Consider the following 27,788-nt stretch of genomic DNA (forward strand, 5'->3'; position numbering starts at 1 on the left):
CTACAGGAAACCAAGTAAATGTAGGGACTGTAAAACAAATGTTTACAGGAAACAGATCATATTCCCCGTCTTATGTCACGAGTACGCTGTAGTTTATTACAGAGTGGATTAATCCAGCCTTTTCATATCCCTGTGTTTTATATCTGTGTTTTACACTCATTATGTTCATGTGCATGAAAGATGTTCTTTTCATTTCCTTTACAGATTTAAAACACAGTAACGTTAAAGGAAAATAAAAAGTTTCCACCATCATCATGAGGTCACATTCGTCTGAAAACTATGACAGTAGTTTTGTTCTTGTTACACAGACAGAGACGTCTTTATCTGTGGTCATTTAAGAATGATAGAACATGTTTCGAGCACATTAATGACTGAATATTAAATGAAGACATAAAGTGGAGATCAGTCCACCCCATCACACAGGACGGGGAAATGTCAACACAATTACAACCAAATCACAAACTGCTCACATGTGCTTACACTTCCATTTACCTGTGCAGGAGTTACACCTGCACTTATAAAGTGCCACCCAGGTGTGTCTGCACCATCAGGATCTGCTGGTTTAATCAGTCCCTGTCTGGTGATTTTCAGGTGTGAATGTGGTCACGTGACGTCCATGCAGTTTGTTTCTGTTTAGTTGTCAGTAGACGGTCTGAAGTGTTCCAGCTGGCTTTGAGTCTTTATCTGTGTGTGTGTGTTGTGGCGCCTCCTGCAGGCCCGTGGGTCACCTGTCAGTCACAGGTGTGTATACACAGACTGTGTCTCCAGCAGCTCGTCAGAGCTTTAACCAGACGTTAAATCACGCCGCTCACATCATCGTGTCAGCTCGTCTGAGGTCAGGGGTCACCACTTCCTGCCTTTAATTAGAGTCCTTTGAGCTTTACACACACTTCACACAGTGAGGATCAGAGATGTTAAACCCACAGACACACAGACAGGTGAGCATGGCGCCGCCGAGGCTGATGGGTAAGAGCAGGTTACAAATGCTGCGCCGCCGCTCTGTGTGTCTGTCTCCATCTTTATGAATCAAACATGGCTCCTCCTCCTCCGCTTGGTGATGTCAGCTGCCAGGCAACGGAGGCTCTCAAGGGTCTTCTTGTTACTGTGGCAACCGCATCATCTCTGCCTCTCATTCTCTACTTTCCCAACAGCTACCTCGTTTCCTCGCTCTCTCTGTGCCGAATGCTTTCCTTCACTCCTTAAACTCCTCCCTTCCTTCCCTTCCTTCCTTTCCTTCTTCTCTGACCTTCCATGCCAGACTCTCATCTGTGATCTGGAGGAGGTTAGAAGTGAGTCTGTGTGAGTGTGTCTGTGTGTCTGTGTGTGCCTCTGACTCCATTCAATCCTTTAAAGCACACTTGAGACCTTACCTATTCAGTCTGGCTGTTCTGACTGGCTAACAGATGCTGTTGGTTGTTTCTGTATTTTACTTTGTTTTAGTGACTTACTGTTCAGTGTGATCTGTTTATTCCTGACTGTGAGGCACTTTGTGTTCCCGCTGGTTTTAAATGTATAAATAAAACTGTATTGTATTGTGTGTGTGTGTGTGTGTGTGTGTGTGTGCGGACAGTGTTTCTGTTCTCTTGTGAATAATTAATGCTATGACTATTTTGTGGATTATAGATGTTTGATGTGAGGATGAGTCATTGATGTAACCCCTCATCGATGGTGACATCATGGTAATAAAGAGTTAATAAACACAAACATAACGATCTATGACAGACGACCTGTGTGATCGATGCATAGGTAAACCTGTTTAACAGGATTATGAGGACGGTGTCAGAGCTCCTCAGGGGGTCTGGATGATCCACAGAAGCCCACAGAGCTCCGTGTGGAGGCTGATGGAGCCCTGTGGGCTTACAGGGGTTGTTGAGGAGGTTCCAGAGGGCCTCCAAGTGTTTGCTAAGTGGTCTGAGCAGACTGGAACAGGGTTAGAGGAGGTTTCAGGAGTTCTCCTGGAGTTTGGAGTTCCTCCCTGTTCCTCAGAAGGACTGCAGGGAGTCCTGGTGATGTGTCAGAGCTCCCTGAGGAGGTCCAGGAACAGGGACAGTGTCTCAGCTGTGGGGACAGGGTCCTCATGCTAACAGCTAATGCTAACCCCGATCTGTTTCACTGCAGAAGTACCGTTACCAAGACGATGAGACTCCACCTGTTGATCCCAGCCCCGGTCACATGACCCAAGGACGCAGCGTTGAGCTGAGCCACGCACACCTGGACGGATACACACACCCTGCTGCAATCACAGTACGTACACACACACACACCCACCCACCCACACACACACACACACACACACACACACACACACACACAGTGTTTAGTGTGTTTTAACCATCTAATATTACTCATGTAAATGAATATGTAATTCATTGTTTGTGGTTTTGTGTGAGTGTGGATGCAGTTGTTCATCTGACCAACAGGGGGCAGCATCAGCCTTCCTGCAGCTGTCACTGTGCAGGCGTGTGGTGTGTGGCGTTGTGATGTAGCTCGGTAAAAGTGTATTAATAGAACACCATCAGCAGCAGAGTGACGGGGTCACAGGGTGTGGAGCTGACTCATCCTGATGTCACATGTTTGGAATCCCTGGAAAGGTCCTTGAGTTGGCTGGAGGGGGTCAGGGTGACTGTGCTCAGAGGTGCTTGTCCAGGTTTTAGGTCCTGGGGGAGCTTGTTGGGGGCAGGTTTCTGTGGGGGCTCTGTGGTGTTTCAGGTGGATCTGCGTGTCCTCAGAAACATGCTTCAGGTCTCTGAACATGTTCCAGTGATGTCTGGGGTTTGATCTGAAGGTTTTAGGCTCCTGGGATCACTGATGAGAGATTCCAGGTGTTTAGGAGGACCTTTGTGTGTCAGAGGACGTGCTGGATAATGCTTAAGGTTTAAGCAGTTTTATCAGGTTTTGAGGGTCTGAACTTAAAGGTCCTTGGAAGCTCAAAAAAAGAGTGCAGGGGCTCACCACAGGGAGGCTCCAGGGTCCTTCAAAAGGTTGGAGGGCTCTCAAGGAGCTCTGTGGAGCTTTGTGGAGGTGTGAGGAGATGTGAGGAGATCTGTGGGAGGTCCTGTCACATCCTCAGGTCTCTGATCAGAGCTTCGCTGTAGAAACGTTCCCAACGAGCTGACCCCAGGTCAGATCTGTGCACTGGGGTCGCTGTGATGTCACAGGCAGCAGGTGAGGTCAGCCCCCGTCCCTCGTTTACTCCCATCATTAATACTCACAGAGAGAGAGTAAGGTGGTGGTGGTGGGGGTCAGGCCCACAGCCACAGGGACCTCTCCTTGCTTAATTACTGACACACACACACACACACACACAGTGTGGGCCGCCCGTGCCCACTCTGAATCTGATGCTCTGCTTCTCTCTCTCTCTCTCTCTGTCGCTCGTCACCATGGCAACGGCAAGAATGGCAGAAAAGGGAGAGATGAGAAGAAGGGGATGTGGGGGTGGTGTTGCTGTGGCAACAGTATTAGCCTGAGTATGTGTGTGTGTTTGCTGAATTAACCCCCCCCCCCCAAATTTCTCTATGCCCCCCCTCCTCCTCTTCATCTTCATCTTTTATCTCTCTCTGTCTCTCTCTCTCTCTCTCGGCCGATGGTGACATCACAGAGGGGAGGGGATTCCTTCAGAGAGCGAGGGGTGGTGGTGGTAGAGAGACACAGACGCACAGAGAGAGAGAGGGAGGTGTGCAGTGAAGCATGAGGAGGGTTGAGCGAGGAGAGAGAGAGAGCGGAGGAGTGATGAACAGCCTCTCTCTCTCTTCAGTTTTCCTCACTCGTCCCTCCGTCTCATTTCTCTCCATCAGGAGCAGGATGCTCTCTCTCTCTCTCTCTGTGAGCTGTCGGTCATGTCTCTGCGCTCCGTTAACGGGATCCGACGCCTCGCGGTGTTAACGGGTCTGTGCTGAGCTCGACCTTCCTCCCTTCTCCTTCTTCTTGGTTAATTATTCATCCGTCTCTACGCCGCCGCTCTTTATGTAACCGCTTGCTGAGGAGAGAGACAGGAAGTGATGTTCGTGTCCGTGTGGTACGCCAAGAAGATGGGACGACGATTCATCAACAACGTACGGAAAGCCAAGAGGCACAGGCAGAGGATGATGGTAGGACACCTTCATTTTATAGCCCTCGTTAGCACGCCATTGGCTCCACAGGGCAGGGGGCGGGGCCTCCGGCCAGGCCAATCGTGTGGTAACCGAGGTGAAGTTTGAGTGAGTGTAATGGCTGCCTGTGAGCAGGAGGAAGAGGTGGAGGGTAAAATGTGGAGGTGTGGGCAGGTTTCAGGTTCATGGATCCATCCAGATGTCAGACGCAGTGACATCACCACAGCTGGATCCTGTTTAAATGACATGGGTAAATACCGATGAACATCACGGCGATGATTCACACCGCTCCAGCTGTCCCCACCATCACCATAATCATCATCATCATCATCAAGCCCCCGAGGCCTGAAGTCCTCACCTCTGCTGAGCTGACCGGCACTGTGAACGCAACACGATGCGTTTGAGGGACTGAGTGCATCTGACTCCAGCTGTGGGAACCGCAGGAGGCTGCATGTGTGTGTGTGAACTCCATTTCCCATCGTCATCAGAGCTGTAGTTAAACGGGGTGTTAAATGTGTGTGTCTGTGTGTGTGTGTGTAGCTTAATTAAGAGGACGTCTCGGTGGTGTTTGCCTGCTGTCCTGGTTTCATCACTATAATGTTTAAATACAGCTCAGTGAAGTGTGATCACATGACCACAGGCTCTATGATATTACAACCTGCTGGTCTGTGTGTGAAACTCAGGTCTCTAACTTGGTTGATGTTTCTCCTCCTGCTGTTCCCATAGTGACTGCAGATTCTACAAAATACAATTTATCAATATTTGTATTTTAACCTTTGAGAAACAAAGAAAAAGAAACTGAAAAAAAAATCCATCAATGCAGAGAGGTCTGTTAACACACAGTGAGTGAGAAAGGTGACTGGAAAGGAAAAACTCAATGCATCATGGGAATCCCCGGCAGCCTACGTCTATTGCAGCATAACTAAGGGAGGATTCAGGGTCACCTGGTCCAGCCCTAACTATATGCTTTAGCAAAAAGGAAAGTTTGAAGCCTAATCTTGAAAGTAGAGATAGTGTCTGTCTCCTGAATCCAAACTGGAAGCTGGTTCCACAGAAGAGGAGCCTGAAAACTGAAGGCTCTGCCTCCCATTCTACTTTTAAATACTCTAGGAACAACAAGTAGGCCTGCAGAGCGAGAGCGAAGTGCTCTAATAGGGTGATATGGTACTACAAGGTCATTAAGATAAGATGGGGCCTGATTATTTAAGACCTTGTATGTGAGGAGCAGGATTTTGAATTCTGGATTTAACAGGAAGCCAATGAAGGGAAGCCAAAACAGGAGAAATCTGCTCTCTCTGATTGTGCATGCAATGCATTTTATGCAGTTTAACTAATTGGTGTGTGTTACCTGGCTTCATGGACAGATAGAGCTGCGTGTCATCAGCATAGCAGTGAAAATTTATGCTATGTCTTCTAATGATGCTGCCTAAGGGAAGCATGTATAATGTAAACAGAATTGGTCCTAGCACTGAACCCTGTGGAACACCATAATTGACCTCAGTGAGTGAAGAAGACTCTCCATTTGCATCAGGGGTCCCCAATCTCAGTCCACGAGGGCTAACCCTGGGTCAACACACCTGAATCACATGATTAGTTCATTACCAGGCCTCTGGAGAACTTCAAGACATGTTGAGAAGGTAATTTATCCATTTAAATCAGCTGTGATGGATCAAGGACACATCTAAAACTTGCAGGGACTTGATTTACATGAACAAATTGGAGTCTATTAGATAGATATGATACAAACCACTGCAGTGCAGTACCTGTAATACCTACAGCATGTTCTAATCGCTCTAATAGGATATTATGGTCAACAGTATCGAACGCAGCACTGAAGTCTAGCAGGACAAGCACAGAGATGAGTCCACTGTCAGAGGCCATAAGAAGATCATTTGTAACCTTCACTAAAGCTGTTTCTGTGCTGTGATGAGCTCTGAAACCTGACTGAAACTCTTCAAATAAGCCATTCCTCTGCAGATGATCTGTTAGCTGTTTGACAACTACTCTTTCAAGGATGTTTGATATGAAAGGAAGGTTGGAGATTGGCCTATAATTAGCTAAGACAGCTGGGTCTAGAGATGCTTTTTAAGTAAAGGTTTAACTACAGCCAGCTTGAAGGCCTGTGGTACATAGCCGATTATTAGAGATAGGTTGATCATATTTAAGATCGAAGAATTAATTAATGGCAGGACTTCTTTGAGCAGTTTTGTAGGAATGGGGTCTAAAAGACACGTTGATGGTTTGGAGGAAGTACCCAAATAGCAAGCAGGTCTGGCCCGGATCTGGTATCAAGCCGGCACTGCTGGCATGATAAGACGTATGTCATCCAGATATGGGTCAGTCCTGTCATAGATGGTACTGTGTATGTGATGGCATGCCATATCTGGTTTGATTGTGGTTTGGTTTATGTGGCCAAGGCTCATAGAAAACAGGTCTTCCCTGGATCCGGCATCAAGCTGGCACTTCTGACTGACAGGTGTTATGGCAGAGTGTATGTCAACCAGATGTGGGGCAGGTCTGGCAATGATGGCATTATTTATGCTCCTGTTTTTTCCTATTTTAGTTAGAAAACCCAAGTGCCATGTTGCAGTACTATACTGCTATGGTAGCCAACGTTTCAAATGCAGGTTTGACAGGTTTGTACACTATCCAAAACCTAGTGATGGTTTACTCATGTTTACCACTGGGTGGCTGTAGCTCAGGAGGTAGAGCAGGTCACCTACTGATCGAAAGGTTAGTGGTTCGATCCCTGGCTCCTCCAGTCTGCAGTCAAGAGTGTGAATGTGTATCAATGTAGTTAGTACGGTGGCCCTGAAGTCAGTTTAGAGAAAGTGTGTGAATGTGGCATGTTGTATAGAGCGCTTTGAGTAATCTGGTAGGCTACAAAAGTGCTATATAAGAATCAGTCCATTCACTGTCTGAGCAGAGGTTTGTGATGTTACTCTTGCACTGTGTTGCATGTTCCCGCACATGTTGTTATTGCATGGTTTGATTAAGGTACACATTAGGCTGACATCTGTGGCCAGAGCTGAAGCTGTTCTGGGCCAGCACAGGGCCTACAGCAGGTTTAATGTCTCTGATGGCTCCTGACCTTCAGCGTTCCTCAGCTCAGCTTCATCCATTCAGGAATATGAAGCAGGTCTGAAGGATGTGATGTGATGAAGATGAAGGGCTCCTCATCTTCAGCGTGTATACCAGATCAGTAACAGCTCAGCTTGTGAGGACTCTGCACAGCTGCTCACTCACAGAGCTGTGATGGATGTGAGGACCTCAGATGGTCCTAAACTCTGAGAGCAGCACAGTCACTGTGAGGCCGAGAGACATAGACTCACAGTAAGAGAGAGAGAGAGAGAGGGAGCTGTCAGGGGTAACGAGGAAGAGATTTAGCTGATTCACACAGATTAAACCTCTCTGTCAGTCTACCTCTCTCATCCTCTTACTCTCTTTATTGTTTGTGGTGTGTTTTCTGGTGTGTGGAGGTTTGTTGGAGTTTTTGGAGGGCCTGCTCTCAGCTCTGAAGTTCAGCCTGGTGGTGGTTCTGGTGGTGGTACAGGAGTTTGTGGGAGGTCAGTCCAGTTTCCTGTCTGGTTAATCTGCTGAGAGTCTCAATGATCCACCACCCATCACAGGGGTGGAGGAGGTGTTCTCCATCACACTGATCCCTCTCAGGGAAACAGCGTCTGCTTTAAAGTCAGGTTTGAACGAGGAGACGTGAACATGAAGATCAGTAACTCTGATCACAGCGTTGATGTGACACCTGAGGATCTGAGGTGTTTCAGTTGGGAGATGGGGGAGGAGCATCTCATTGGCTCCAGACAGAGTGGGGACATCCAGCCCCGGTGCCGTGCTGCTGGTTGGCTGAAATGATGAGGCGATTCACAGTTTGTCATATGGGAGGAAATCATGTGACAGTGGACAGGTGGAGACAGGTGAGCAGGTAGGTGGAGTAACTGAGTCCGTGTTGGAGGAGAAGGCTGGTGTGATGGAGACAGAGGAAGCAGACTGAGACAGGAAGTGAAGCTCTGAGGCCTGTGGGTCACAGGGACACGATGAAGGTGAAGACGATGGAGGTAATGAAGAAGCCAGCCTGAAGGCCTGGTCTTTGATGAAGAGTCACTGCTTTATAGAAGTCAGAAGTTACAGACAGTAAAGGAGCAACAAAGCTGGATCCTCCAGGAGGTTTTCACACTGAAGAAACTCATCAAATCTGTGATGATGAGCAGCTCCTTGTTTCAGGAGAAATCTAAGCTGCATCTGAAAACATGAAGCAGGTTTTATAAAAGTCCAAAAACTCCAGTCCAGCTTTCTGATCACTCTCAGAGTTTTTAAGTGTGTCAGTGATTACTGACATTTATTACTGCACTTTTCTCAGATCACAGGCTTAAACAGGACTCCAGGATCTCCTGTATGGAGACGCTGAGAGCTTGAAATGAACCCTGGTTTGGGTTGTTTGTGCTCCTTAGAGAGCAGAGAGGGTTCAGGCTTTCTCCTCTCTGTTGTGGTCCCACAAATGTCAGCTCAGTTTTATTTTAATAGCCCAGAATCACAAATCAAAGAGATGCCACACGAGATGGAACAATTCAGCATCATATACATGGTTATTATTGAGCCCCTCCTCCCTAAACTCAGGTCTGGTTTGAACGTTCTGGTCTCAGACTGTCAGCGTATATAAAAATGGTAAATGGCCTGTATTTATATAGCGCTTTAACAGTCCCTAAGGACCCCAAAGCGCTTTACATATCCAGTCATCCACCCATTCACACACACATTCACACACTCAGCGTATGCAGATGATGCTGTTGTAACTGAACCAAGTGATGACACGTTTCTGAAACACAGTATGAAACATTCGGAGAAACCTCCTCGGCCAGAATAAACTGGGTCAGGTTTATGGTGAGGCTGTGATGGTGGGGAGAGGACTGCAGAGGACTGTGTTACTGTGGACTCACCTGGAAACAAGGATGGTGCTTTATTAGTGGGTCATGTTTTGGACGGTAGAAGCCAGACTGAAAAATAGAAATGGATCTTACCTGAGCTGTCATTCATGAATAATCTTGCTGCCTCTGTGCTGTGGCATCGTCCGTCTCCTGTGGACCCTCCTGTGGACCTTTATTTGCCAAACTTCAGTCAGTAATCGTAGACTTTTTTGGGAGCTTCTTCACTGGGTCCCACAGAGCCGTCTGTGTTTACCCAAGAAACAGGATGGAGGACTTATTCACCTGCTCAGCAGAGGGCTCTGCTCTCTGTACAGAGATGGTGAGTGGCCCTGAGGACTGAGTGTGGAGGCCAGTCACAGGGATGGTTCAGACTGGCTGTGGGGGGTCTGAGGCAGGCTGAGACCTGAGACAGTGCAGGCTGAAGGACTCAGTCCTGAAGGAGTGTTTCTAATGACTTTTCATCTAAGACTTCTACTAAGAGCTGGTCACATGTGTGACTCTCACTTCTGGGTTTCAAAGAACTCGTTATGTTTGGGACTCGTTTTAATGTGAATAATGTTTTCTCATGTGGTAATGTGTGTGGTTCAAACCGTGGACCAACTGTGGACCAACTGTGGACCAACTGTGGACCAACTGTGGACCAACCGTGGACCAACCGTGGACCAACTGTGGACCAACCGTGGACCAACCAACTGTGGACCAACCAACTGTGGACCAACTGTGGACCAACCGTGGACCAACTGTGGACCAACCAACTGTGGACCAACCGTGGACCGTGCTCCTGCTGTGTCTGCTGCACTCTGTGTCGTCCTGCCTCTCTCACCCTCTCTCTCTCCTGCTGTCAGCCTGCCTCTCTCTCTCTCTCTCTCTCCTGCTGTCAGCCTGCCCTCTCACCCTCTCTCTCTCTCTCCTGCTGTCAGCCTGCCTCTCTCACCCTCTCTCTCTCCTGCTGTCAGCCTGCCCTCTCACCCTCTCTCTCTCTCTCTCTCCTGCTGTCAGCCTGCCTCTCTCACCCTCTCTCTCTCTCTCCTGCTGTCAGCCTGCCTCTCTCGCCCTCTCTCTTTCCTGGTGTCAGCCTGCCTCTCTCTCTCTCTCCTGCTGTCAGCCTGCCTCTCTCACCCTCTCTCTCTCCTGCTGTCAGCCTGCCTCTCTCACCCTCTCTCTCTCCTGCTGTCAGCCTGCCCTCTCACCCTCTCTCTCTCTCTCTCTCCTGCTGTCAGCCTGCCTCTCTCACCCTCTCTCTCTCTCTCCTGCTGTCAGCCTGCCTCTCTCGCCTCTCTCTTTCCTGGTGTCAGCCTGCCTCTCTCTCTCTCTCTCTCCTGCTGTCAGTCTGCCTCTCTCGCCCTCTCTCTCTCCTGCTGTCAGCCTGCCTCTCTCTCTCTCTCTCTCCTGCTGTCAGCCTGCCTCTCTCTCTCTCTCTCTCTCCTGCTGTCAGCCTGCCTCTCTCTCTCTCTCTCTCTCTCCTGCTGTCAGTCTGCCTCTCTCGCCCTCTCTCTCTCTCCTGCTGTCAGCCTGCCTCTCTCTCTCTCTCTCTCCTGCTGTCAGTCTGCCTCTCTCGCCCTCTCTCTCTCCTGCTGTCAGCCTGCCTCTCTCTCTCTCTCTCTCCTGCTGTCAGCCTGCCTCTCTCGCCCTCTCTCTCTCTCCTGCTGTCAGCCTGCCTCTCTCCCTCTCTCTCTCTCTGCTGTCAGCCTGCCTCTCTCTCTCTCTCTCTCCTGCTGTCAGCCTGCCTCTCGCCCTCTCTCTCTCTCCTGCTGTCAGCCTGCCTCTCTCTCTCTCTCTCTCTGCTGTCAGCCTGCCTCTCTCTCTCTCTCTCTCTCTCTCTGCTGTCAGCCTGCCTCTCTCGCCCCCTCTCTCTGTTATATAAGTGTATTGGAGCTGCAGAGTCTCCAGAGACGAGCTGAATGAAGTGAACTGTGTGTTTTAGTGTTGATGCTCGAGCCTTCAGGGACTGAAGCAGAGTTCACTGTGTTACTGACACACACACACACACACACACACACACACACACACACACACACACACACACACACACACACAGACAGGTTTACCCTCATCGTGGACATCCTGCTGTATCTGGCCCGTTGGTGGTCGGCTTGTTTTTGCCTGATTTTAAATATTTGATGCTTGATAACTTCTCATGTGAGCGTCACACAGACACGGCTGATGAATGCATGAACTATTAACAGATTCATATCGCACAGCGAGCGCCTCTAAAACAACAGAGAGAGGCACTTTTTAACAGAGCCTGCTAACCAAATTACATCACTGTGTTTCCACGGAAACGACCCACAGCTCAGAATAATGTGATTTCCACACTGAGCTGTGATAAGAACACAATATTCTTTATTAATCATATAAACTGCAGTCATGAATGTGTGAACGCACACCTGTAAGATGCTGAAACACCTGTGCCGGGCCCGTGATGTCACATGTTACTATGGTGACTGTGGAGTTACAGGTGTGTGTTTGTACATGGGGGGGGGGTGTCCAAATTCATGGGCTGCATCCTCCTGAGGACGCATTTGTAGACCGATTACTTCACATCGAAGCGACGAAGGCTGTCCAAATTCGTAGACTCCTCCGAATGCAGCCGACAAATGCGTCCTCCTTTACCCCGAATTTGAAGGATGGGTCGGGTGTGTCCTTCATGGCCCACCATATCCCAGAATTCATAGCGCGGTCCAGCCAATTCCAGTTTCCAACAATGGCGGCCGCTGCTAAGTTTTAATATTACTCTTATTTCTCTTTCTGGGTCACAGAATAAACTTTTAACATATTTTCAGGCAAGAATGTAGCTGTGTAAACTTCAAATATCTGCTCGGTTTGTCAAGACATCGCATATTTGTGCTTCGATGTTTTCGGAGATGCCTGCTACCCACCAGCTCGATAGCTAGCTGGGAGCTCGAGGGTCACTAGAGCCGCTGAGAACGGATCAACTGCCGGCACATCATTTTCAGATCACCACGGACTTTTGCTACTCAGGTTAAACGTAATATATAAGTCACAACCTAAAAATGTTATTGTTTGTCTTTTTTCAGTGTTTTATTTGTTCATGAGTAAATCGGTTTGGCTGAGATCAAAGTGATTAGATTAGATTAAATAAAACTTTATTTATCCCTCGGGTGGTTTTCACACAGCTGAATAAACGTCAAACAGAAAACGGATTAAACAGAAGTGTGAGACGGTCAAGAATTTACACCAGTGTCCTGTTATATTTTGTCCCACGTAGACCGTGATGGCTGGGTCCTCAGGAGGATGCAGCCTGTGAATTTGGACACCTCTAGTGACTGTGACTACATAGATTTAAACCTGCATAGTTCAGACACCTGATAGAGTCTTTGTCTGTGAATGACAGCACGATGAAAACCGTCTGCAGGCTGGGACTGGTGGTTCCTTCATGTTGGTTTAATGTAATGTAAGGAAAACTGGGGCCTGGGGCCCCTGAAAACAGACTGCAGCCGAGGCCCTGAAGCACCCACCTACATTAGAGCCTCAGTTCCACTGGGATCTACTGGACTCGACTCGGTTTTTAGGGTCGTCTATCAGGCGGGGCCAAAAATGTGACATCAGCAGATTGCATGACACCGATTGGCTGGTCAGTGACATCAGCGGATGAGTCGTGACTCTGGCACAGGAAATCAACCCGCCATTTTAAAATCCCGTCGCGAGCGAAACGACCGCACACAAACCATCACCGTGGTCCAATGACAGCGTGCACAGGTCTACCATTGTTGAACACATCAAGTCCTCCATTGTTGTGTTTGTGTCACACACATGACATCACAGGACTTTGTGCCATGTTGCTATAATGACCCTGACGTTGGGTGTGTTTGTGGTGTGACAAACATTTTAAATAGTGACATAAACAGACTTTCAAAGAAGTGACTGAGGTGGGACTCAACTGTAACAAAAACCAACCGTAACCAAGTAAAGTCAAGTAGAACCGAGTAGAGTACAGTAGAGCAGGTGCTAGTTAGCTAGCTAGCTTAGGTGGTGGGTTCATGGAGGTCCTGGTCCCTTCACTTCTCAGGCTCCAGCTGTGTTAAAGACCTCTATCAGTGTGACAGGTTGTGGGTGGAGGTTAGATGGAAGTTGCAGATCAGTGGGTGAAGATGTTTCAGCTCTCTGAGCTGTCAGGATACAGATGTTGTGCTCCTGTATCCAGTTGTGTCAGCAGGAAACAGCGAGTGTTTTATTAAGGTTTAACAAAAAGTGTGTCCGTTTATTTGGCTGATGGGAAACAACACACAACACAAAACAAAGACAAAGCAATCTGGGACAAAACTAAACTGGGAGCAGCTAAGACAAAGCATGAAAACTATCACACAAGAACATGAGCATGAATCTGAGCAGGAGCACGAAAAACCCAAGACCTGACGTGACATGAAGCAACACAAACAGATGACCCGACACCGAACGACTTAAATATACAGCAGGGTAATGAGGGAAGTGGAAACAGCTGACACAAATCAACATCACGCCACATGGGAAGCAAAGCTAAACACACTGAACATGGAACATCAGTTTTCCTGTAGACTCCTGGTGGAGCAGAGGTCCGCAACAACACCACACCAACAGACTCTGTTCTGGGCCGTTCTCTGCATCTGGGTCCACATCATTGTGGCGGCCTTCGAACATGGACATGGGACTTTCAAAATAAAACAGGAAACATGGAGCGACATGAACTCGGACACGCAAGAGAGAGGGAGCGAGAGAGGGACACAGAGGAGAGACACAAGGGGACACGGGTGATAACACAAACTGGACTAAAACTCAACTAAGTGCTAACTAACAATAACAACACAAGAACATATTTCCAAGAAATCACAAACCCCGCCCCCTGACAGGGAGGCCATGTTGGCTGGTGTGAGTGTGATGAGCTCCAAATACAATACAGCTGATAAATTTATCAGCTGCTGTCTGTGGAGCTTTGAACAAGCCATCAAGCATCCTGCAGTTATTTTTATCTGCTTTAAAGCTTTTATTAGCTCCTGTTTTTATTACAGTGTGCAGATTAAAGGACGTCCAAGCCTCAGACACGTTTTCTAACACACAGTTTACTGTCAGAGAAGCTGCTCCAGCTGTTTCCTGTTTGGATCATCTGAACGTGTCACAAACAGAGACGCTGTTACAGTGTATCTGTCTCTGCTCCAGCTGTTAGCAGCTGTTTCAGTAACTGCTCATGTCATCATCACACCCACAGCTCACCTGGACCATTAATCCCAACAGCACCAGCAGGCAGTGAGCAGCGTGAGCTCACTGAGAATGAACATTTGTCATTTTAAAGTCTGAGCTTCACTCAGAGTTTGCATTTCATAAAGAATGACTGAAAACTAACAGCTCACCTGTACACACACCTGCAGGAGCTCTGACCCCTGTTTACAGCTCTGTGTGTGTGTTGATGGGCAGAGCTGTGTATGGGCGGGTCTAGGATCAGGTGACCCTGAACCCTCCCTCATATCTGCAGCACATGTCCTCCCCTCACTGAGCCTGGCCCTTCTGGAGGTGTTTGGCTGTGTAAAGCAGCCTGATGGAGGCTGAGGTGTGTATATGCTTTGAATACATCAGGTGTAGCTAGCACAGCGCCTGCTGACAGCTTTAAATGGCACTGATGGAGCTGCACATCTGTGGCTGTCAGTGATGTCATGATGATGTCATGAGAATCATGATGTCAGGTCTGCTTCAGGACATGAAGGACGGAGGACATGCTGGTGTGTGTGTGTGTGTCCTCCTGTGATAACCTGTGTAACAGCAGTGAGGTAGAGTGTGTGTACAGCGTGAACAGCTGGCAAGGACTGATAGGCTCCGCCCCCAGCTACCCTCACCTGGACAAACGAAGATGCAGCTGGATGATGATGGACGAGGTGTGAAGGGTTTGGTCACATCACTCAGTGAGGTGTGTGTTTAATGAGTGGAGAGAGCGCCGCAGCAGGAAGTGATGTAATAACCATGTCTCCAAGCTCTCATGAGTGCTTGGAGCAGATGATATGAGAGTTGGTTGCTATAGCTACGGCTACAGTTGCCCAGGTAACCGGGCCCCTTGAGGGCTCAACAGCTGTTACCATGGAGTTGCCGTGGCGATGAGCAGAGATATTCTGGGATGTGATTTAACTCTTCATGTGTTTTTTTTTTTTTACAGATGAACGGGTCAGAGGGAGAGCTGGAGTACGAGGAGATCACACTGGAGAGGTGAGCCACACACACACACACACACACACACACACACACACACACACACACACACACACACACACACACACACACACACACACACACACACACACACACACACACACACACACACACACACACACACAGACACACACACAGACACACACACACACACAGACACACACACACGTGTGGTGGTGAGAAACACTCGGTCCTCGTGCTCCTTCCAGCTCGTCTCCGCTCTGTTTTTAGACGCATCACTCTGATTTTAAAAGCCGCCGTCACCCTCTGAATGTAAGCCACGCCCCCCTGACATCAGCTGGTTATTTTTAGCTCCTTTTACAAATCAAACCAGTGAACCTGACGTTTAATCAGCTGGTCTCAGATCTGCTCACAGAGGCACAGCTGTCAGCACACACAGGAGTGATTTCATGAGTCACCTCCCATCAGCCCTTCATGTACTCATGTGAGGATGATGATGATGAGGAGGAGGAGGATGGTGAGGATGAGTGTGGAGGTGTGTGAGAGACAGCGGGTGGACAGAGACACTGACATCAGTCCTCAGTGAGTGAGAAGTCTGCAAACACATCTGCATAATTCATGCACAGCTGATCCCTGAATACGAGCTGCAGGCAGAAACACCACAGAAGAAGAAAACAGGAAGTAAATGAGATGTTCCTGTCAGGGCTTATGATGATGATGATGAAGGTTTAGTTCTGCTGTGAAGACACATCAGTGAAAGGACTGCTGGGTAATGTCAGGCAGGACTGACCTCCATCAGGCAGATGGTCCAAAGAGCTGCAGGAGAAGAAGAAGGAGGAGGAGCAGGAGGATTAGATTCAGTCTTGTTAGAGGACAGGAAGGTGAAGCTCATCTCTGTGGACGTCTTCAGCCAACAGCTCGCTGCTTCCTGCGGTCATGTGGACAGCAGCTATGATGGTGACACCATCACAGGAAGTGGAGCAGAAACATCTCCTCTGCTCTGTCAGTGAAGCTCTGACTGAAACAGCTGAGTAACTGCTGTCATGGTAACCTGCTGCTGAGGCTGAACTCAGTTCACACTAGAGCTGGGCGATATGACCCAAAATTCATATCTCGATATTTTTTTTAAGCCATAAGGTAAGAACAAAAAGAGAGTTCTTAGTCAAAGCTGTGTCCCAGATGTCACACAGGCACTTTTATTAACATACAGCATAGATGTACATGAAAAAAACTACTCAAAAATAAATTATGAGCATTTATTAAATAATGATGCTCTACAAATAAAAGAAAACTGTTGTTTTTGTGCATAACAAAGAGCTCACAATTGTGCAGTCAAAATGTAAACTAACAGACGCTGAGCATAATAACAAAGACAGATTTCACAGCTGCTCTGTTCCCAACTTCTACTGCGTGACTGACAGCCTGGAGTTTGAAATCATCTTTGTAACCACGTCTCTGAACAGGAGCCATTTATGGTCCTTATACACAAACAATACGTTGAAGCACAGTACGTATCACTCCGCGAGGCTCCTCGGTAGCCGTAATGCTCCGACAATCCATCAAGCGGTGCAGCTCCGTAGCTTACCAAAGTCGAACTAAAACATTTATTGACAGATTTCTGAGCGCTGTGTATCACATAAAATCAGTTCGTGGTCATCAAGCACAACCAGAATTCATACAAAAGGCGCGCAGTCAACTTTTGAGAGAATGAAAGGATTTTAGGCTGTGCAGCCCCTCTGGGCTGCATGGCGTTAGCGTGGTTAGCTCGTTAGCGTGGTTAGCTCGTTAACACCTTGACGCCATCCAGCCCCACGCACGGGGCGATGCGCAGTAACTCGTTAACAGAGATTTGCCGTGTCCATCGATGGGGGAGGAGGGGGAGTTGTGTTCAGTGAAGGAGAGAGGCGAGGTCTAGTAACGTTGCGTAAAGACAAAAGTGGACGAAAGAGAGGCAAACTTGTGGCTCCACAACTATAATTATAACGTAACATAGAGTATATCAATATAAAGGATATTGTCACATCTTATATCTCGTATAAAAATATATCGATATTTTTAAAAAACTCGATATATCTCCCAGTCCTAGTTCACACCATGAGGCCTCTCAGCCCAGTGACAGGTGTCAGCTCCTCAGGACGTCCTCATCAGGGTCCTTTCAAAGTGAAGGAGCAGCAGCTCCACTTACTGGATGTCCGAGCTCCTCCCCCCTGTCTCTAACAGAGACCATGAGCAGAGGAACACTGGGTCTGCTGGACCAACGAACCTTCAGCTTGTCTTTCTTCACCTCGTTGCTCCATCATGGAGGGAACTAACGGCACAGAAAGTAGGATCTATAGAAAACAGAATATAACACTATAACCAGAAGAAATAATACAGAACATAGAACCAAAATTCAAGATTATCAAAAATACAAAACCAGAAAACACCAAACATCTCTACAGCCTCACTTCACTCCTGTCTTCCCTCTGAGAGCTGAAGATCCAAAAGTCAGCTGGTTTTGACATCAGTCTGAGTCTGATAAAAACGCCAACATCTGCAGAGCTCCAGGCTTATCCAGCTGTGCAGTAAGCTAGCCTGACAGCTGGATAACTCTCCTGGGTCTGGGCTGGCTGTTTGTCTTAGATTCACTCCCAGATTTGATTTATGAGCTCACTGAGCAAATGGGCCAGGTGGGGGCTCATCCGGGATCCACATACAGGAAGACCCAGGTCTGCATCAGGTACAGTGTGTTGATGTGTGTTTATGTTGTGTTCAGGGCAACTCTGGTTTGGGCTTCAGCATCGCGGGAGGAACCGACAATCCTCACATCGGAGACGACCCCTCCATCTTCATCACCAAGATCATCCCCGGAGGAGCCGCTGCCCAGGACGGACGCCTCAGGTGCGCACACACAGAAACACAAACACACACAAACAGACACACACAAAAACACGGACACACACAAACAGACACACACAGAAACACACACAGACTCTTTGCTTGTGTTTGTGTTTTCTGAGGACATGAAGCTGAGCCTCTCACCTTTAAAGGACCTAAACCTGATCACACCTGAGCCTTCAAACAGCTGTTTGAGGAGGTGACAATGACTCTCTCTCTCTCTCTTCATCACCAGGGTGAACGACAGCATCGTATTTGTCAACGATGTGGACGTCCGGGAGGTCACTCACTCCATCGCTGTGGAGGCGCTGAAGGAGGCGGGGCCTGTTGTCAGGCTGTACGTGCTGCGGAGACGCCCACCGAGCGAACGCATCACACAGATCAAACTGATGAAAGGACCCAAAGGTGAGACAGGAGAGCAGGTGTTCAGCGCTTATGTAACTGTGATTCCAGCTGCTCTGCCGCCCTCTGCTGGACTGTTAGAGTCATTACAGTTCTTAAATGCTTTATGTTTTATATCAGCTACAGAAGAATTAGAGACATCCCAGAGGCTTCATACAGGAGATTCACCTTTACACTGTGATTCCTCAGCAGGTCCACGTACTGTAGTAATGTTTAATAAACCTGTTATAAATAAAGTTTGGTCAAACAGGAAGCAGAACCTGCCTTAAACACACCTGAACATGTCACCTCATATGGAACCAGTCACACCTGGAGATTTATTACTTTATATATTTTGAACATTTTGTTACGTCAGTAACATATTTTAGTTCATCAACTTTTTAATCTGTAAATGTTGTTTCCCATGAGTCAGTTTGATCTTCAGCTCATGGTGCTCTGTGGTTTCGTTAATCTAACCCCGCCCCCCTGGTGCAGGTCTGGGCTTCAGTATAGCGGGCGGCGTGGGGAACCAGCACGTCCCTGGAGACAACAGCATCTACGTCACCAAGATCATCGAGGGCGGGGCGGCACACCGTGACGGGCGGCTGCAGATCGGAGACAAAATCCTGGCGGTACGTGACATCACACGTGTTCTCACTGACACGCTAAACTGATGTGACTGTGGTCTAACGTGAGACTCCGCCCCCCGGCAGGTCAACCACATGTCTCTGGAGGACGTCCTGCACGAAGACGCAGTGTCGGCCCTGAAGAACACAGGAGAGGTGGTCTACCTGAAGGTGGCCACGCCCACCTCGCAGTACATCCACCCAATTGATCGATACAGCCCCCCCGACCTGACCAGCTGTAAGTACACCTGTACAGCATCACACTGACTACACCTGCTGACATGTTTATTACAGTGATAATACTACAGTAATATTGTGAATAATACCATTAATAGTACTATAAACAGTACTGCATATCAGTCTGTACAGATGTGAGTTCACTCTGAATGATGACTTTAGTTTCCCTGCAGCGCCACCCAGAGGACAGATGTGCACCTTCAGCTCAGACTAATTCTAAACTCCTAAGAGGATGAAACCAGGACACAGTCAGGCTTTAATATGACTTTAATGAGGTTTTCCTCCAGGAATGTTTGATCCTATCAGGCTTTGATCCTGATGCAGGTGAACTCAAGACTCAGACTCAGAGGAAAGTCCAGGATGTTTGCTTTGCTATGGATAAGATTATCATTAATAACAGATTAATCCAGAATAATGTGTCAAACACAGTCAGCAACCAGTTAAACCTGTGATCCTGATCCAGATGTTAGCCCTGTCACTGTTCCAGATGTTAGACCTGTGACCCTGATCCAGATGTTAGACCCGTGTCCCTGATCCAGATGTTAGACCTGTCACTGTTCCAGATGTTAGCCCTGTCACTGTTCCAGATGTTAGACCCGTGTCCCTGATCCAGATGTTAGACCCGTGTCCCTGATCCAGATGTGAGACCCGTGTCCCTGATCCAGATGTTAGACCCGTGTCCCTGATCCAGAAGTGAGACCCGTGACCCTGATCCAGATGTTAGCCCTGTCACTGTTCCAGATGTTAGCCCTGTCACTGTTCCAGATGTTAGACCCGTGTCCCTGATCCAGATGTTAGACCTGTCCCTGATCCAGATGTCAGAGATCAGCTCCTGACTCTTCCGTCCTCTCTGCAGCCTACATGGAGCCGGACTACATGTGTGATTACCCACAAGCCCTTCCTCCTCCGTCACCACGACGATACTCCCCGATCCCCCGCGGCATGATGGGAGAGGACGAGTACTCGAGGGAGCCTCGCAGGGTGTGCGTGCAGCGCGGCTCCACCGGCCTGGGCTTCAACATCGTGGGCGGAGAGGACGGAGAGGGCATCTTCATCTCCTTCATCCTCGCAGGAGGCCCAGCAGACCTGAGCGGGGAGCTCCGCAAGGGAGACCAGATCCTCAGTGTAATACACACAAACACACACAGATCCTCAGTGTAATACACACAAACACACACAGATCCTCAGTGTAATACACACAAACACACACACACACAGATCCTCAGTGTAATACACACAAACACACACACACACACACACACAGATCCTCAGTGTAATACACACAAACACACACAGATCCTCAGTGTAATACACACGAACACACACACACAGATCCTCAGTGTAATACACACAAACACACACACACAGATCCTCAGTGTAATACACACAAACACACACACACAGATCCTCAGTGTAATACACACAAACACACACACACAGATCCTCAGTGTAATACACACAACACACACACACAGATCCTCAGTGTAATACACACAAACACACACAGATCCTCAGTGTAATACACACAAACACACACAGATCCTCAGTGTAATACACACAAACACACACACACAGATCCTCAGTGTAATACACACAAACACACACACAGATCCTCAGTGTAATACACACAAACACACACAGATCCTCAGTGTAATACACACAAACACACACAGATCCTCAGTGTAATACACACAAAACACACACACACACAGATCCTCAGTGTAATACACACAAACAAACACACACAGATCCTCAGTGTAATACACACAAACACACACAGATCCTCAGTGTAATACACACAAACACACACACAGATCCTCAGTGTAATACACACAAAAACACACACAGATCCTCAGTGTAATACACACAAACACACACACACACACACAGATCCTCAGTGTAATACACACAAACACACACACACAGATCCTCAGTGTAATACACACAAACACACACACAGATCCTCAGTGTAATACACACAAACACACACACAGATCCTCAGTGTAATACACACAAACACACACACAGATCTCAGTGTAATACACACAAACACACACAGATCCTCAGTGTAATACACACAAACACACACACACAGATCCTCAGTGTAATACACACAAACACACACACACACAGATCCTCAGTGTAATACACACACACACACACACACAGATCCTCAGTGTAATACACACAAAACACACACAGATCCTCAGTGTAATACACACAAACACACACACACACACAGATCCTCAGTGTAATACACACAAACACACACACACAGATCCTCAGTGTAATACACACAAACACACACACAGATCCTCAGTGTAATACACACAAACACACACACAGATCCTCAGTGTAATACACACAAACACACACACAGATCCTCAGTGTAATACACACAAACACACACACAGATCCTCAGTGTAATACACACAAACACACACACAGATCCTCAGTGTAATACACACAAACACACACAGATCCTCAGTGTAATACACACAAACACACACACAGATCCTCAGTGTAATACACACAAACACACACACACACACAGATCCTCAGTGTAATACACACAAACACACACACAGATCCTCAGTGTAATACACACAAACACACACAGATCCTCAGTGTAATACACACAAACACACACAGATCCTCAGTGTAATACACACAAACACACACACACACACACACACAGATCCTCAGTGTAATACACACAAACACACACAGATCCTCAGTGTAATACACACGAACACACACACAGATCCTCAGTGTAATACACACAAACACACACACACAGATCCTCAGTGTAATACACACAAACACACACACACAGATCCTCAGTGTAATACACACAAACACACACACACAGATCCTCAGTGTAATACACACAAACACACACACAGATCCTCAGTGTAATACACACAAACACACACAGATCCTCAGTGTAATACACACAAACACACACAGATCCTCAGTGTAATACACACAAACACACACACACACAGATCCTCAGTGTAATACACACAAACACACACACACAGATCCTCAGTGTAATACACACAAACACACACAGATCCTCAGTGTAATACACACAAACACACACAGATCCTCAGTGTAATACACACAAACACACACACAGATCCTCAGTGTAATACACACAAACACACACAGATCCTCAGTGTAATACACACAAACACACACACACACACAGATCCTCAGTGTAATACACACAAACACACACACAGATCCTCAGTGTAATACACACAAACACACACACAGATCCTCAGTGTAATACACACAAACACACACACAGATCCTCAGTGTAATACACACACACACACACAGATCCTCAGTGTAATACACACAACACACACAGATCCTCAGTGTAATACACACAAACACACACACACAGATCCTCAGTGTAATACACACAAACACACACACACAGATCCTCAGTGTAATACACACAAACACACACACACACAGATCCTCAGTGTAATACACACAAACACACACAGATCCTCAGTGTAATACACACAAACACACACACAGATCCTCAGTGTAATACACACAAACACACACACACACAGATCCTCAGTGTAATACACACAAACACACACACAGATCCTCAGTGTAATACACACAAACACACACACAGATCCTCAGTGTAATACACACAAACACACACACAGATCCTCAGTGTAATACACACAAACACACACACAGATCCTCAGTGTAATACACACAAACACACACACACAGATCCTCAGTAATAATACACACAAAATACACACACACAGATCCTCAGTGTAATACACACAAACACACACACAGATCCTCAGTGTAATACACACAAACACACACACACAGATCCTCAGTGTAATACACACAAACACACACACACACACAGATCCTCAGTGTAATACACACAAACACACACACAGATCCTCAGTGTAATACACACAACACACACACAGATCCTCAGTGTAATACACACAAACACACACACACATCACAGATCCTCATGTAATACACACAAACACACACACACATCCTCAGTGTAATACACACAAACACACACACAGATCCTCAGTGTAATACACACAAACACACACACAGATCCTCAGTGTAATACACACAAACACACACACACACACAGATCCTCAGTGTAATACACACAACACACACACAGATCCTCAGTGTAATACACACACAGATCACACACACACACAGATCCTCAGTGTAATACACACAAACACACACACACAGATCCTCAGTGTAATACACACAAACACACACACACAGATCCTCAGTGTAATACACACAAACACACACACACAGATCCTCAGTGTAATACACAAACACACACACACAGATCCTCAGTGTAATACACACAAACACACACACACAGATCCTCAGTGTAATCACACAACACACACACACAGATCCTCAGTGTACACACACACACACACACAGATCCTCAGTGTAATACACACACACACACACACAGATCCTCAGTGTAATACACACACACACACACAGATCCTCAGTGTAATACACACACACACACACACAGATCCTCAGTGTATACACACACACACACACACACAGATCCTCAGTGTAATACACACAACACACACACACAGATCCTCAGTGTAATACACACAAACACACACACACAGATCCTCAGTGTAATACACACACACACACACACACAGATCCTCAGTGTAATACACACAAACACACACACACAGATCCTCAGTGTAATACACACAAACACACACACACACAGATCCTCAGTGTAATACACACAAACACACACACACAGATCCTCAGTGTAATACACACAAACACACACACACAGATCCTCAGTGTAATACACACAAACACACACACACAGATCCTCAGTGTAATACACACAAACACACACACACAGATCCTCAGTGTAATACACACAACACACACACACACAGATCCTCAGTGTAATACACACAAACACACACACACACAGATCCTCAGTGTAATACACAAACACACACACACACAGATCCTCAGTGTAATACACACAAACACACACACACAGATCCTCAGTGTAATACACACACAGATCCTCAGTGTAATACACAGATCCTCAGTGTAATACACACAAACACACACACACAGATCCTCAGTGTAATACACACAAACACACACACACATAGATCCTCAGTGTAATACACACAAACACACACACACAGATCCTCAGTGTAATACACACAAACACACACACACAGATCCTCAGTGTAATACACACACACACACACACACACAGATCCTCAGTGTAATACACACACACACACACACAGATCCTCAGTGTAATACACACAAACACACACACACAGATCCTCAGTGTAATACACACAAACACACACACACAGATCCTCAGTGTAATACACACACACACACACACACAGATCCTCAGTGTAATACACACAAACACACACACACAGATCCTCAGTGTAATACACACAACACACACACAGATCCTCAGTGTAATACACACAAACACACACACAGATCCTCAGTGTAATACACACAAACACACACACAGATCCTCAGTGTAATACACACAAACACACACACACAGATCCTCAGTGTAATACACACAAACACACACACACAGATCCTCAGTGTAATACACACAAACACACACAGATCCTCAGTGTAATACACACAAACACACACACAGATCCTCAGTGTAATACACACAAACACACACAGATCCTCAGTGTAATACACACAAACACACACACACAGATCCTCAGTGTAATACACACAAACACACACACACAGATCCTCAGTGTAATACACACAAACACACACACACACAGATCCTCAGTGTAATACACACAAACACACACAGATCTCAGTGTAATACACACAAACACACACACACAGATCCTCAGTGTAATACACACAAACACACACACACAGATCCTCAGTGTAATACACACAACACACACACAGATCCTCAGTGTAATACACACAAACACACACACAGATCCTCAGTGTAATACACACAAACACACACACACAGATCCTCAGTGTAATACACACACACACACACACAGATCCTCAGTGTAATACACACAAACACACACACACAGATCCTCAGTGTAATACACACAAACACACACACACAGATCCTCAGTGTAATACACACAAACACACACACACAGATCTCAGTGTAATACACACAAACACACACACACACAGATCCTCAGTGTAATACACACACACACACACACAGATCCTCAGTGTAATACACACAAACACACACACACAGATCCTCAGTGTAATACACACACACACACACACACAGATCCTCAGTGTAATACACACAACACACACACAGATCCTCAGTGTAATACACACAAACACACACACACAGATCCTCAGTGTAATACACACAACACACACACACAGATCCTCAGTGTAATACACACAACACACACACAGATCCTCAGTGTAATACACACAACACACACACACACAGATCCTCAGTGTAATACACACAAACACACACACACAGATCCTCAGTGTAATACACACACACACACACACATCCTCAGTGTAATACACACACACACACACACAGATCCTCAGTGTAATACACACAAACACACACACACAGATCCTCAGTGTAATACACACAAACACACACACACAGATCCTCAGTGTAATACACACAACACACACACACAGATCCTCAGTGTAATACACACAAACACACACACACAGATCCTCAGTGTAATACACACAAACACACACACAGATCCTCAGTGTAATACACACAACACACACAGATCCTCAGTGTAATACACACAAACACACACACAGATCCTCAGTGTAATACACACAAACACACACACACAGATCCTCAGTGTAATACACACAAACACACACACAGATCCTCAGTGTAATACACACAACACACACACACAGATCCTCAGTCAGTACACACACACACACACACACTCAGTGTAATACAGTGTAAACACACACACACACACAGATCCTCAGTGTAATACACAAACACACACACACAGATCCTCAGTGTAATACACACAAACACACACACAGATCCTCAGTGTAATACACACAAACACACACACACAGATCCTCAGTGTAATACACACACACACACACACAGATCCTCAGTGTAATACACACACACACACACACACAGATCCTCAGTGTAATACACACAAACACACAGACACAGATCCTCAGTGTAATACACACAAACACACACACACAGATCCTCAGTGTAATACACACACACACACACAGATCCTCAGTGTAATACACACAAACACACACACACAGATCCTCAGTGTAATACACACAAACACACAGACACAGATCCTCAGTGTAATACACACAAACACACACACACAGATCCTCAGTGTAATACACACACACACACACACAGATCCTCAGTGTAATACACACAAACACACACAGATCCTCAGTGTAATACACACAAACACACACACACACAGATCCTCAGTGTAATACACACAAACACACACACACAGATCCTCAGTGTAATACACACAAACACACACACACAGATCCTCAGTGTAATACACACACACACACACAGATCCTCAGTGTAATACACACACACACACACACACAGATCCTCAGTGTAATACACACACACACACACACAGATCCTCAGTGTAATACACACAAACACACACAGATCCTCAGTGTAATACACACACACACACACACAGATCCTCAGTGTAATACACACACACACACAGATCCTCAGTGTAATACACACACACACACACACAGATCCTCAGTGTAATACACACACACACACACAGATCCTCAGTGTAATACACACAAACACACACACACAGATCCTCAGTGTAATACACACACACACACACACACAGATCCTCAGTGTAATACACACAAACACACACAGATCCTCAGTGTAATACACACACACACACACAGATCCTCAGTGTAATACACACAAACACACAGATCCTCAGTGTAATACACACACACACACACAGATCCTCAGTGTAATACACACACACACACAGATCCTCAGTGTAATACACACAAACACACAGATCCTCAGTGTAATACACACACACACACAGATCCTCAGTGTAATACACACAAACACACAGATCCTCAGTGTAATACACACACACACACACAGATCCTCAGTGTAATACACACACACACACACAGATCCTCAGTGTAATACACACACACACACAGATCCTCAGTGTAATACACACAAACACACACACACAGATCCTCAGTGTAATACACACAAACACACACAGATCCTCAGTGTAATACACACAAACACACACACACAGATCCTCAGTGTAATACACACAAACACACACACACAGATCCTCAGTGTAATACACACAAACACACACACACACAGATCCTCAGTGTAATAC

The 27,788-nt window shown here is 46.6% G+C and overlaps 1 protein-coding gene across 1 annotated transcript in view; it reads left to right on the forward strand.

Annotated features, from left to right (window-relative positions):
* The window catches only part of LOC116319865 (disks large homolog 4-like), a 92,731-nt gene that overhangs the window by 10,405 nt on the left and 54,538 nt on the right, over nt 1-27,788 (forward strand). The window contains exons 4-12 of the mRNA XM_039608852.1: nt 2,119-2,244; nt 15,165-15,214; nt 15,978-16,180; nt 17,801-17,886; nt 17,934-18,058; nt 18,291-18,460; nt 18,932-19,068; nt 19,150-19,300; nt 20,156-20,424. Coding sequence (XP_039464786.1) covers nt 2,119-2,244; nt 15,165-15,214; nt 15,978-16,180; nt 17,801-17,886; nt 17,934-18,058; nt 18,291-18,460; nt 18,932-19,068; nt 19,150-19,300; nt 20,156-20,424 — 1,317 coding nt within the window. The remainder of the gene's footprint in view (nt 1-2,118; nt 2,245-15,164; nt 15,215-15,977; nt 16,181-17,800; nt 17,887-17,933; nt 18,059-18,290; nt 18,461-18,931; nt 19,069-19,149; nt 19,301-20,155; nt 20,425-27,788) is intronic.

The sequence above is a fragment of the Oreochromis aureus genome, linkage group 3 (genome assembly GCF_013358895.1).
Source record: "Oreochromis aureus strain Israel breed Guangdong linkage group 3, ZZ_aureus, whole genome shotgun sequence".
NCBI classification, from domain to species: Eukaryota; Metazoa; Chordata; class Actinopteri; order Cichliformes; family Cichlidae; genus Oreochromis; species Oreochromis aureus.